General features: G+C 39.9%; 1 protein-coding gene, 1 non-coding gene and 1 pseudogene across 3 annotated transcripts; 2 read left to right on the top strand and 1 right to left on the bottom strand.

The window, feature by feature from the left end:
* Nucleotides 1–555: 555 nt before the first annotated feature.
* LOC104608632 (uncharacterized) lies at nt 556–2,137 on the top strand. Of its 2 annotated transcripts, none has more exons than XM_010274672.3 (2): nt 556–1,325; nt 1,425–2,137. In XM_010274672.3, the coding sequence occupies exons 1-2, from the start codon at nt 1,012–1,014 to the stop codon at nt 1,852–1,854; spliced, it is 744 nt and encodes a 247-aa protein (XP_010272974.1). In that variant the 5' UTR covers nt 556–1,011; the 3' UTR covers nt 1,855–2,137. The 2 variants fall into 2 exon arrangements, with proteins under 2 accessions (XP_010272974.1, XP_010272975.1); XM_010274673.3 differs by having other exon boundaries at nt 643–1,292.
* A 3,539-nt stretch (nt 2,138–5,676) lies between these two features.
* TRNAI-AAU (transfer RNA isoleucine (anticodon AAU)) lies at nt 5,677–5,750 on the bottom strand. The gene has a single exon. It is a non-coding gene; the product is annotated as a tRNA-Ile (tRNA).
* Nucleotides 5,751–5,906: 156 nt separating this feature from the next.
* Nucleotides 5,907–7,349, top strand: LOC104608688 (calcium-dependent protein kinase 5 pseudogene; annotated as a pseudogene).
* The last annotated feature ends 5,853 nt before the right edge of the window (nt 7,350–13,202 follow it).

The following is a 13,202-nucleotide window of genomic DNA, read 5'->3' on the forward strand; positions in this document are numbered from 1 at the left end:
GTTCGAAGATGATTAAAAGCATCTTTCTGCATATAAAAACATCCTTCAAGAAATTTGTGAGAAATATAACGCCTACATCAACTCAAAATATTTCAAATAATAAAATTCCCATCACACAACTTTTTATTGATTAATTGAAAATACAATGACAACATAATGCTACTCTACCAAACATCTCCTCCTGGGCTCATGGAAAACTTCCACTCCAAATTCAATTTGATTAGTTACCATAAGGTTAGGATTGTATTTAAGATTTTATTTGGTATAAAAAATAGGAGAGAAATAGAAAATGAAGAGAAGGTTGTTAGGGACTTCACTTTCAGTAAACCACTACGCTAAGCTAACTACATGACTTTGTTTTCCTATTTTTTTTTTTTTTAAAAAAAAAAACCAAGTCAATAAGAAGGCCAACCACATATCAGCTTAGGGGTGCATATGTGTTGGGCTAATGGTGTGACAAATCGACCCAGAGCCAGAGGCTAGAGTCATGCGTGAAGCAGTGAATCGCGATGACAATGAAAATACTTGACTCGGTCCGAGTCATGGATGAATAGGGTAATCAGATCTTTTCTCGCATGGAAGCCATCTGTTCTACGCACAGATGGGTGAAGGGTAATGTTAGAGTGTCATGCACGCCAGAAACGGATTCTCAACGAAATATACAAGGCAAGGTCCAGGTTAAGGCTACCACCGTTTCTTGCGCCACCCACCTCTTTCTTTTTTCTTCTCCCCCTCTCTACAACCTTTCTTTCCAAGTTCCAACACCCTCCACCAACCTCTCTTCCTTCCACGGCACAAACCGTATTCTCTCCCAAGTCCCAGTTATCAAAAAACTAATAAAAAAGGAAGGAAAAAAAAATAAAAAGCTGTATTATCTTCCTTCATCTCATCAAGAAAGTGAAATCTTAGTAGGCCAGGAATTAATCAGCCTCAAAGACCGCTCTTCTCCCAAATTTCTGTGGCTTCTCCTTCGTTGAAATTCGCGAAATTGGAGTCCCACAAAAATTATACATGAATTCATCATCTACCGCTGCTTGGCGGTTAAGTTTCGATGAGAAACAAAATTCAAGAGTTATGGAAGAGAAGGTTGGTGGGTTTCATCAAGCGTGTTTGTCTTTGCAGTCTGGCCATGGAGGGTATGGGGACAGTCAAAATTGCTACATGACGGAGGAAAAGGAGATGGTGATGGGCCTCGTTCATTCTCACAAGTCCTGCCTCGACCTCGTGCAGAACTGCGATCTCCCTCCACCCATCAAAGTCTTTGCTGCAATCGATAGAACTTTCGCTTCTCCGTATGTATCCATGACATTTCAGAGATTTCAAGGGTGAACAAAAAATCAATAATTTTTTTGCCTTTTTGGAATTGCACGATTTGAAATAACTGATATGAAATCCGTATTATGATTTATAACTCTATTCTTCAGCAAGATCAGCCGAGAATACAGAGAGGATTCTCCTACACTCCCATGTGCGGGCCAAGATGAGAAGCTGGGCTTGTTGAAAGCCTTGCATCTGTCCCAGACTCGGGCAAGGGAAGCAGAGGAGAAGGCAGCACTTATGGCCAAGGAGAGAGATTGTTTGTCTAACTCACTTCTTGAGGAATCATTACAGTTATTTGCCCACCGGCAGTGGGTGAAGCTGCTTGAGATTGAGGTCTCACGATTGCGGTCACAGAAGCAACAGCAGCAGAAACAATCATGTAGTGGCTGCTGCCAATCGGACACAGAGCAGGGAGCAACGAAAGAGGAGAAGGAAGAAGGTGACGTGGGTAGCTTAACATGGTACATGGCTTTTGCACTATGTTTGGGCATTGCTGGAGTAGGATTTGCTTTAGGCTATGGATACCTGTTTTGAATCCGTCGTTTTTCCCTTTCCCTTCCAAACATGGTTAGCTGCTACTTGTTTTGGTGCGAGGTAAGAATGTAGAGTTGTAAAAGCTATGAACCTAGAAATTAAATCTCTCATGTAAAATATAACTAGGATTCAAACAAAAACAGGGGATTTCTGTGCTCCCAAGGAAACTGATAGAACAGGGGCAGCATACTGTTTGTTTTAGTAATGTGGAAGTGGAACCTCCCACCCCCCAAGTCCTATTCACAACTAACACGAAATGGGTGGGGATCTTCATCATCCCCCGGCAACCATGTTTGTGCAATTATTAGTACTGAGAATCCTTGACAATAATATATGGTCATAGTTTCAGATGGTTAAACTCTGCAATCGGTTCTTCTTTCCCTTCACACTAACGGCCCCAAGGTGGGACACTGGGACCAACCGAAATTAATTTGCAAGCCAAAATCCGGGAAAATCTACTTTACAATGGTGAGACTTCTCATTTGAATTTGCTGAGCGTGGCAAGGATGAGTCCGATGACAATCGAACTATTAATCCTGCACAGGCTGTGTCTTGAAGTGGATGAGTCCGATCAGTCTCCATGGCCAAGGAGCTATTGAACTATGGCTAGAGAGCAACTCCAACTCAGGATAGTGTCAACTGCAAAGGAGGCAAAGACATGGCCTGCAGAATTAATGTCAGACACAAGGAATGATATATCAGAGTGACACGTCTTGAGACAAACCAAACAAGAGTTATGGCTGCTCCCGCCGCTTGGCACCAAATGGAGAGAGCTCAGCTAGATAGAGATTCGGGTTGGGACAAAGAAAAGCAGTGGAGGCTCCAATGAGATGTCAAAAGAGATAGCATCCTTTATAACCATGACGCTCCATAAACAAACACTGACACTACACTCGTAATTCATTCAATTTCGTGTTAGAACTTAAAAAGACTCCAAAATAAGGCACCACCGCACCAGAACTGGAAATGTGGCGTCCACACCAGCCCTCAAAGTGGTTGCACGTGTACCTTGCCCAGGCTAGCAGCCAGGCACCACCACTCCTTCCATACAATACAGTGGAGAGATAGAGATGAACCAAATCTATATTCGAGGTTCCACCGCTTGACGCCACAAATGCACCCAATAAATCCATGTTCTCACAAAGCAGACTGCCCCCAAATCTGCAGGCTTGTGAGTTGTGACAGTGGGACTCGCATTCGCACTGCTCCACCAAGCACAACCTGCAAAATCCATTTGGGAATTGGAAATAGTCATCCGCCTCAACCAACCAAGTAGAGCAGGTTTCTTCTGCGTTGCGCCTATGATCCTCTAAATTATCTCTTCTACTTTCAGCTCTCCGTTCCCTAGATCAGATATGGCATAGCGATGAGTGTTAATTGTTCGATCGGCTCAACTTCCGATACCTTATCCCTGAGCCCATGCAGGTGGTTTCAAGTTGCTTCTTTTCATGGCGCTCAGCAACATTAACTTTTCCCTTGAATGAAGAATAAATGAAAAATCTGTGGGGTTCTGGGAAGGACTCACTCAGGAAGCGAAACTTTTTTTTTCTGGGTCTCTAATACTCTGACATTCATGTTCTGCCTCTCAGATAGTGTCTGCCCGTTTCTCTCGCTTCAGTGACTTAAATGAGCATGATGCCATCTAGGGAGAAGAGAATGTGCTTGGAGTGATTTTCCTCAACTCAGCTACAGTTCTTGTAGCATTTGCAGATAGTTTCACTTTTCGCCCCGAAGGAGTTGCATCCCTTCCTCACCAGCTAGCATATCGTGGAATTATCCCTTTTCTTGACATGGAGCCTCAAATGAATTCAATAATTTGTTGTTACAGAACTTCAAATTAATCATTTCCCTTCATTAAAAAGAAATCTTATTTTCAAAACGTAGTTTTGGCATTGAGCAGGATCTCTTTTAGTTTTATCGACACTCGAAGCAAGATCTGAAAGGGGAGTAAATCAAACGATAAATAGAAATAATTTTATAATGGCAAACCGAGCAAGTCCAACCATGAAAATCAGAGCTTTTCATATACATGTATACTGCCTGAAAGGTAGCAAGTTGTCGCTTGCTACCAAGTGTTATTAACCATTAACAAATTCTTATCTTCTGAAAAACCAAACGGTAGAAATACCCACATTTGTCAAATACCTAGGAGAATAGAAGGGAAGAGACTATTTGCAAATGCATTTAGACGTGTAGTAGCAGTTTAAGGGGAATAAGGGAATTTCTGTATACATATATCTATGTAAATGGCATATTTAGTTCAAGTAAACTTACGTTGTCGAAATCCTTCAGACCCGATTGTTGCAGGGGAACTGATTGCCTCACAAACGATAGAAATACCTACATTTGTCAAATACCTAGGAGAATAGAAGGGAAGAGACTATTTGCAAATGCATTTAGATGTGCAGTAGCAGTTTAAGGGGAATAACGGAATTTCTATATACATATATCTATGTAAATGGCATATTTAGTTCAAGTAAACTTACGTTGTCGAAATCCTTCAGACCTGATTGTTGCAGGGGAACTGATTGCCTCACACTTGACCAAGTCAAATTGGAAAAATGGATAGAAACCACCACTATATGAAGCGCAGAAGAATCTCCTAGCTTGAGGTTCTGTTTGAATTACAACCAAAATATACTAGTATTCTCCTGAGCTTAGGTATTGCACTTATTGTCAAACTTAAAACGATGGCTAGATGACGGAATCTTCAACCTGTAACACTTGCCTCTGACTCCCTTCGACAAGCTCAGCCGACTGGTTGATCAGCAGAGCTCCAGATGATCCTGCAAATTCTAAGGGCATTCATACCAGTGGTGGGTTCAAATCTCCTCTTCTTAACCATGCTAGGATAAATGGCACACTCAACCCCAAGACTTGTCAATGATGCCCCTGTCAGTGCCAGATTTGTTGCAAAAATAACTTTTTCTTTTCCCCGGGAATTTCTGAAAAATGGAACCCTGCTCTTCATAAGAAAGTTTTCCATGTAAGGCCAATGCAACTGCAGTGACAGTTTCAAACTTTTCACAAGTCTATTATGCTTGGTTCCAATTGGAAAGCCTAAAAACCAGTATTGCTCCTTATCTTCTATATAAGGCCAATGCAACTGCGGTGGCAGTTCCAAACTTTTCACAAGCCTAAAAACCAGTGTTGCCCGGTTTTCCTCTCTTTCGTGGATCTCCGTTTCCATCTTAACAACATGAGAAGCATATGAAGCACAAATCTCAGAATTGAATATACTCAACATGAGAAACATACTCAACTGATGCAATCGAACTTACAGGCAGAAATTGCTTCAGATTCAATTGGGGTATTTGATTTCAACAGGAAAATATGGCCCCGCCACATGGAAGGTTCTGCAACCAAAGAAGTAATTAAAAAGTTGGATTGCATCAGTTGAGCAGTCACTATAATAAGTCTTACATCAAACCTCTGTTCCAGTAATCTCTTAACCAGTGTCAATAGAAGAGCAGTATTCAAGCTTCTTTCATGAGCCTCATCTATAAGAGACTATAACAATGCATGAAATCTTAGCCGGATTCTTATCATTCATATAGTGTTGCAGTAGACAATGGTCTGTAATAAATATTACCTTATAATCAAATCCCTGCACAGAGCATTCTTGAGATTAAAAACATTAGTTTGGAAAGAAAGAGGGTCAAACACAATGATGGTATGTTTATATATTGTAGAAAAGAAAGAATTCACAAGTGGGGATTGAAGAGTAGCGAGATAGGTCGCACTGGCACAATAGAGAGTTTCGGTGGGTTTAAATTCAGTATTTTTAGTTTACCAAAAAAAATTGTAAAAAAAGTAAAATCTTGGCCCATGCAGGTCTCGAACCTGCGACCTTCGCGTTATTAGCACGACGCTCTAACCAACTGAGATAATAGGCCATTTACAGAAAAATTTGTTACTTGAAATTTTTAAGCGAAATTCATCTCCCCTATGGGAATTAAATTATAGGCTAAATTATATACATTTTTTTTTTTGTATTATCAAAACATTTTGAGAAAATGACAAAGACCCTCCTTATACTATGGGGTTAGTGAGTAGTGACAAAATCCCCCCTGTACTTTTTTCGCGATATAAACCCCCTAAACTTTAGCCCTTAGACAAATTAAGACCCGTTAGCATTCCATCAGTTAAATTCGAAAAAAATGAAAAATCCAACTATTTAAAATTTTTTAAATGTCCAAATTACCTTTGCTATATTATTCATTGTCTTCTCCATTGAAATTAACTGAAGTGGCCATATCGTGATGGAGGTATATGCTGCTGGGGGTGAATTATTTTATCACATCATTCAACGAGGACACTACAGCAAGAGAAGGGCAGCTGGGTTGACAAATATTATCGTTGGGGCTGTTGAAGCCTACCATTCGCTCGGGGTTATGCTGAAGCCAGAGAATTTCTTGTTGGTTAACAAAGACGATGATTTCTCTCTTAAAGCCATTGATTTTGGTCTCTCGATCTTATTTAAACCAAGTCAAGTATTTACCCATGTTGAATGTCCATATTATGTGGCTCCGGAGGTACTTTGCAAGCATTGTGGACCAGAGGCAGATGTATGGACTGCATGAGTGATACTGTGTATATATTGCTCAGTGGTATGCCACCTTTTTTGGCAGAAACCCAGCAAGGAATTTTTTATGCGGTTCTGAAGGGATTTATTGCCTTTGAATTAGACCCCTGGCCACAGTGTCAAGGATCTTATTAGGAAGATGCTCTGTTCTCAGCGCTTGACTGCTCATGAAGTACTATGTCATCCATGTATTTGTCAAAATGGAATTGCTCCTGACTGAGCATTGGATCCGGCTGTTCTTTCTTGCCTGAAACAGATCTCTGCAATGAATAAATTAAAGAATATGGCTTTGAGGGTAATTGCTGAAAGCCTCTCTGAGGAAGAAATTGCTGGTTTGTGAGAGATGTTTAATGCAATGGATACTGACAATAGTGGTCCAATCACATTTGATGAACTAAAAGCTGGTCGGAAAATATATAACTCTAATTTGAAGGAGTCTAAAATTCATGATCTTATGGAAGCGGTTGATGGGGACAACTGTGGCACCATTGACTATGGAGAATTTATTGCTGCCACAGTTAATTTTAACAAGCTGAAATGGGAAGAACATCTCATTGCAGTACTTTCATACTTCGAAAAGGATGGGATTGATGAATGGCAACAAGCATGTTCTGACCATAACATAGCAGACTTTCTTGTTGAAGATATTATCAAAGAAGTCGATCAAGAAAATGATGGTAGAATAGACTACGGTGAATTTGTTGCTATTATTGAATTGGAAGGCGAACCATGAGGAACAGTTTGAATATGAGCAAGATAGACGCACCGGAATCATTAGCCTTTGATTATGCACATCCTGTACAGTGATAATGGCAAGTTGTACAACAAGGTCTGAAGAGAAGAATCGATAGTAATGACTTCAAAGATACAAGTTCATCTCCGAAACCTTGAGACATCTTATAGAAGCTTCAATAATATGATTGAGCATTTTGTTAGCCATGCCTGTTTGTGGCCAAAAAATTGGAAAAAAAGAAAATCCATACGACTTCATTGAATGTATTCTTCTCTCATTTGAAGTTCGAAGTTTTGTTTGTCAAAAAAAAAAAACATTTTACCGTTTCCTTCTCCTTGTTATCGATTATGCTTATTCTGTCAAAAATTATTTATTTTGTTTGTGTAATGGGATGTGATGTTTGGTGGCATCGAGACCATGGTGTCGACAATCGAGTGGGTCTGAAATGAAGAGTTCAGGAGAATAACTGAATAAATTCCGAGTTAACCAGCAAGGTTATCAGAACTCGCCCTTGTAAATCTTATCGTAGATGGCCCTGATCATGGAAGGGGTCATCAAAACAAACAAAATCACTCTGCTAAGAGGAGATATCCACCGTATGGGGGGGGGGGGGGGGGGGTATGTATATTTTCGGGTCACTGAGGTTTTAAGAGAAAAAAGGGTAAGAAAAATAAAATAAAATAATTTTAATAGGGTATTTTGGTAATTTAATACCTTCCGACTTAATGGCAGAAGGGTTAGAATCTTGTGAGGGGATTTGAACTCGAAGGGTCATGGTCTAACGATTAAAACAGGGGACCCATAGTACGGGGGCTCTTTGTAATTTATCCACAAAAATTTTGTTGGTTTAGTATAGAAGAAGAAGAAACGCGTCACCGCGTCGATATATTGTGATTAGTAGTTGACGACCAATTAATCCAAAAATAATGCTTAAACTGAGCCAACTCAGCCCAGCCCCATTGACAACTCTCTTTTGCTTCAAATTTTGCTTAACAAAGCCCGACTGTTAAGCAGGTCCCTAATTTCATTTTCTCTCTTCTCTTCCAAGAGCGAAAAACGCTATCAATCAACAGTAGCAACATTGAAACGCATGAATCACATCACATGTAACCAGTTTCTTAGTTATGACTTGTAGAGACACGTTTCTCTCTAATAATTATCATCCTCCGCACAGAAACAATGTGCAGAGTGCAGGCAAAGGAATTTTAACTTGTTTTCAAGTAGAACCATTCATCAAATCACATAAATATAAGAACGAATCCAATCCAATAAATGGTAATACCAGTAATGACAATGGTAAATCAAATACGCACGGACCACCATCATCCATCACCACTGTGCCAAATCAAAAAACAAATAGAGGACAAAAACAACAAAAAGAACTGAACAAAAGAAAAAATAATTCCGGCGAAGAGGGAATTTTAACAATGAGAGAGATTTATAGCATGAGAGCGGCGGCGAACACTCCGACCATGGCAGATCCGCAGATGGTAACTCTATTCAAGGCAGCGTTATTCCCAGCCGGGGGTGATGAAGGTGTTCCTGCCGGAGAAGATGCAGAAGGAACATTTGTCGACGGAGTTGCACCCCCTGCGCTGGGGGAAATAGATGGTGACGAGGTTGGAGGAGCCGGTGGAGACTGGACTGTGTTTGGGGCAGGAGCAGGAGTAGAGGCCGGAGGGGTGATCTTGGTTGTGGGAGCAGGAGATGAAGCAGGGGGAGTGACGGCCTTGGTTGGCGTCGGAGCAGGGCTGACTTTAGGTGCCGGAGAGGCCGTTGGAGATTTGGTCGGTGCTGCCCCCGGTGATCCTACAGGAGACTGTGCGGTGGCAGCTCCTACCATCATCAAAGCCAGCATCATCAGAATCACACCCACATTCGAAGATTCCATTCTCTACTCTTTGCTCTCACAACACACCCACTCAAAGAAAAACGGAGACAGAGGAGAGAGGGCGAGAACGCAACAGAGAAGCTAAATTGATACTTGAGAGAAGAGTAACGAGGAAATTTGGAGTACATGGATCGATATTTATAGTTGAAAGTGTGAGGATTCTATGGAGAACTTTGCATTTTAATTTCGAATATAAAATCCAATTAACGGGTTAGAATCTTTTAGAGTTAGTTAGAGGGGGAGAGAGAGAGAGAGATTATTCGATCAATAATTTAAGACTTTTTCCTAATAATAGCCATTGCATTGGTAAAAATAACATGTGAATCCCCAAAAACACCCTTCAGATCATCTCATTAGTCGTAGGGAGACAGCTGTCTGTCACAGATACGAGCGTGTAACTGCGTCCGGGTTTCTGTTCTCGACAGCTAGCTTTCGAACTTCTTTCCTTTTTCTTTTTTTTTTTTTTTTTTGTTAATACCACTTGGATTTTTTAAAATGGATGGAAATTGTTTCAGTGTTTGTAGAGAAAGAGGTCCATCATCCATCCATATGTGTCGATCATCTGCAAATCAGGGTAGATGGAAGATGGATTGGTCAATTCACGCCGTCCATCAATTGGAGGTAGCCCTTTGCATTCAATGCCTCTGTGTAAGCAAAAAGTATGAGATACAAATACATTGACTCCGTTCCCCCCTAGAACCTAGTTGTCTCCGCCATTCAACGGTTGAAAGAAAGAGCCGTTGGGGTTTCAAATTTTTAATTAATTTAAATTATCAATATATTATATCCACATTATACTGTCGACATGCCACGTTCACTTTTTTTTTTTTTTTGAAAAAACGGTAATATTTTTTTAGCTATGCATTATGCATATGCCTTGTAGAGATGCCGTTTGGTGGCCAAACTCAAGATAAGCCAGCGAATTTGTTCCCTTTTGTTTTTTGTTTTTTTTTTTTTTTTTGGGTAATCACTAAACAGCCAGCGGATTTATTCGGACTCCTAAACAAATGTAAAGAAAAAAAAATGCTGCTGCTTTTTGGAGTGTAGGGTGAGGATAATGCTAGAACCATTGAATCATCGGGTTAGAAGCAGAGACCAGAGACAGAGTATTGTGCCGATGTGATTTCAGGGATCCCGAACCCCAGATGGCCAGAATTTATGCGGTTGCCTGCTGCACTAGGGAGTAGGGAGTATGATGAGTGATGATCGCCCTTGGACAAGAGTTATTTATCATTTTACCATCGAATTCTTTTTAGTCAAGTTGATCCCATCTTAAGTGGTGTGGTCTGTTGTGGGACTGGGAAGTGGGAACCCATCTCCCGACTCCCAAGAATAGACACGTGGGCAGTTAGGTGAGACCGCTGTACCGGTTACTGAGGTCCTTAAGTAAATAACGAACATGAGACAATGAATCAAAAAAAAAAAACATGAGACAGGGAGGGGGGTGCAGTTTCAAATTTGAATATTAAATTACAGGTCCAGCAATAATTGGGTTACCATCATCATGTAACATTATAACTTAGATTATATATTTCTTTTTATTTTTTATTTTTTATCTTTTGGTGATAAGGCGCACAGATGGACAGACAAGGATAAGATCATAAGAGCCCTCTTTTTTTAATTTTTACTCGGTTCATCAAATCATGATTTGGGAGGAGAAACGGTCATAATTATTGATAGTCAAATAAAATATACAGGTAAATTGCTGAAACTTTCATGAAGTTTTTTATTGTTGTTGAACTTTGTTAATTGTAATTCTCTCTCCTAAATTTTCTATTTTCTGACATAATTGCAAGTAGACTCTCTTTCTTTCTGATAAGAATTTTTTAAAAAGAGGCATTATAATATTTAAAATATTCATATAATTACTTTTAATAAAAATGTTTATTTTTTAAATTTTTTCTTTTATATGAATCACTATCTCAAACTTTTGCAATCTCTTTTCTTAAATTGATTTATTTTTCAAATTTGCCCTTCATATCAATTACTCAAAGGTAAAACTATCACTTTAAAATTTCTTTATATTTTTTTTCATAAAAATCAGTCACAATAATAATTGCATGGGTATTTTGGACGTTTTCATGCCTTTTTTTAGAAGATTCTACCAAAAAGAGTCTACTTGTAACTGTATTAAAAAGTTTAAAGGAGGTGATTGCAATTATTAAACTTTAGAGGACATTTCAGCAATTTAACATAAAATATAAGCCACCTCCCAAGTCCCACACACCCTCGAAAGGAAGGAATCATCAAGCAACAGCTAGAACCATGGTTTTCAAAACCGGACCGGATTGGATGATTAGACCGGTCGGACCAGATGGTCGAAACCATGGTGCCAGTTCTGATTTTCCCCAAAACCGGATTTTTACCAAAAAAACATTGATTTGGCCAGCAAACCTTTGACCCGGGCGGTTAAACCGTTCGACGGTTTTGACTGTTTTTTATTTTTTTTGTCAGAACGAGTCGTCCATTCGGTTTGAACGATCGGACCATTTGACCTGGGGAACTGGACCCCTGACTAGTTCACTGTCTAGGTCGGTTTTAAAAACCTTGGCTAGAACATCAGACAAAGGTGCTTATCAATAAGGGTGTTAATGGACCAGTTTTGGATTAGACCCCGTCCAGTCCAAAATCAATTTGGACAGATTGGATTGGACCATCAAGACTTATTGGATTGGACTTGGTCCGTTCGTAAAAAAATTATATTGGATTGGATTGGATTAAGCCAATATCTGGTCCATTTGATATAAGATAAGAATACGTGTCAATGGACCGGGTTTAGATTGAAACCAATCTAAATTAAAATGATTTTGAACAGATTGGTCTAGACATTGAATTGAACCGGTCCAAATTGGTCCAAAACATTCATTGGATTGGATTGGACCTGATCCATTCATAATGGACTAACATTGGATTGGATTAAATTGGACCAAATCTAGTCCAATTGACACCCCTACTTATCAAATGGTGGGTGAGCCAAATTAAGCTTTCTTTGGGAGTGCTTATTGAATAAGCACTTATTTACATTTGACACCTAGCTTTTTCAATATGAAATTAGTGCATTCATATTAGATATTTGATAGTCTTTTTCTTATATAAACACCTTTGTATTGTGACTATTTTATCCTTCATTTTTTTTCAAATTTTCAAAATATACACTGTGCGTGGGCGCTCTCTCTCGCTATTAAACCTACGTTATCGAATAAACACATCAAGCAAGAGCTTGAACGTTGCAGAATCAAAAACACCACCATCCTCCATCAAAAGACAATAGAGGATGGAGTTCGTCTAGGTGCCCACTTCAACAGACTGCCTGAAAGATCTGAGAATAACGCGAGAAGATTGTTTGTAGCCAGGCCTACGAGAAGCCCATCTAAAAAAAATCGATCTTCTTCCAGAGATCGAGGGAGAGTTTCTTCAGAGGACTTGGAGGACGAGAGATTCGCAAAGTGGGATGGAATCACCTTCGAGGTTCCGAGTGCCAGAGCCAGACTGGGAGAGGGTTTTGGAGACGGAGGAATCGCCATCGAGATTCGCAGAGTGGGATGACTCCGAAACTCAATATCTCCGTTGCAGTGGAGAAGCTGCCGCAGGTTGCAGAGGGCAATGAACTGAATGGAGAAGAAACCCTACGTTTTTTACATTCGAAGGGTATAAATGAAATTGTAAAAAAATGGGACAGTTTTAGTAAAAAAATATCCAAACAAGTGTTTATTGTTTAAGTACATAAAAAAACTAGAAATTTAGCTTAAAAAATAAGTTCTTCTTTTTAAAATAAACACTTATTTTAAACTTATTTCTCAAACATCAATAAACCCGGCTCAAATGAACATTTATTTTAAATCAAAATCATTAAAAAAGCATTTTCAAACATGACCTTATTATTACCGTTACTAATGGTAGATGTGGGAAGATTGGGTATTGATGAAGGGAGATTTGGCCCGACCTCGCGATCGCCCGACACGTGGCAAAGACAAGCAGCTCGGGACAGTAGAGCGCCCGAAGCGAACATTGGAAGCAAGTCCAAGCTCACTACCAAGCCCAGACTCCAGACCGCTGTACTGAGTCCAAGCTCCCTGTTAAGAGCGAGCTCCCTGTTAAGGGTCCGAACTCCCTAAGAACCCGAGATCCCTAAGTCCGAG

This window comes from Nelumbo nucifera, chromosome 1, assembly GCF_055504915.1.
Source record: "Nelumbo nucifera cultivar China Antique chromosome 1, China Antique-T2T, whole genome shotgun sequence".
NCBI classification, from domain to species: domain Eukaryota; kingdom Viridiplantae; phylum Streptophyta; class Magnoliopsida; order Proteales; family Nelumbonaceae; genus Nelumbo; species Nelumbo nucifera.

Excerpts from the sequence above, each read along its gene's own strand:
- LOC104608632 (XM_010274672.3), top strand. The coding sequence starts at position 1,012 with ATGAATTCATCATCTACCGCTGCTTGGCGGTTAAGTTTCGATGAGAAA. Across the intron at positions 1,326-1,424 it reads ACATTTCAGAGATTTCAAGG|CAAGATCAGCCGAGAATACA; the intron begins GTGAACAAAAAA and ends TCTATTCTTCAG.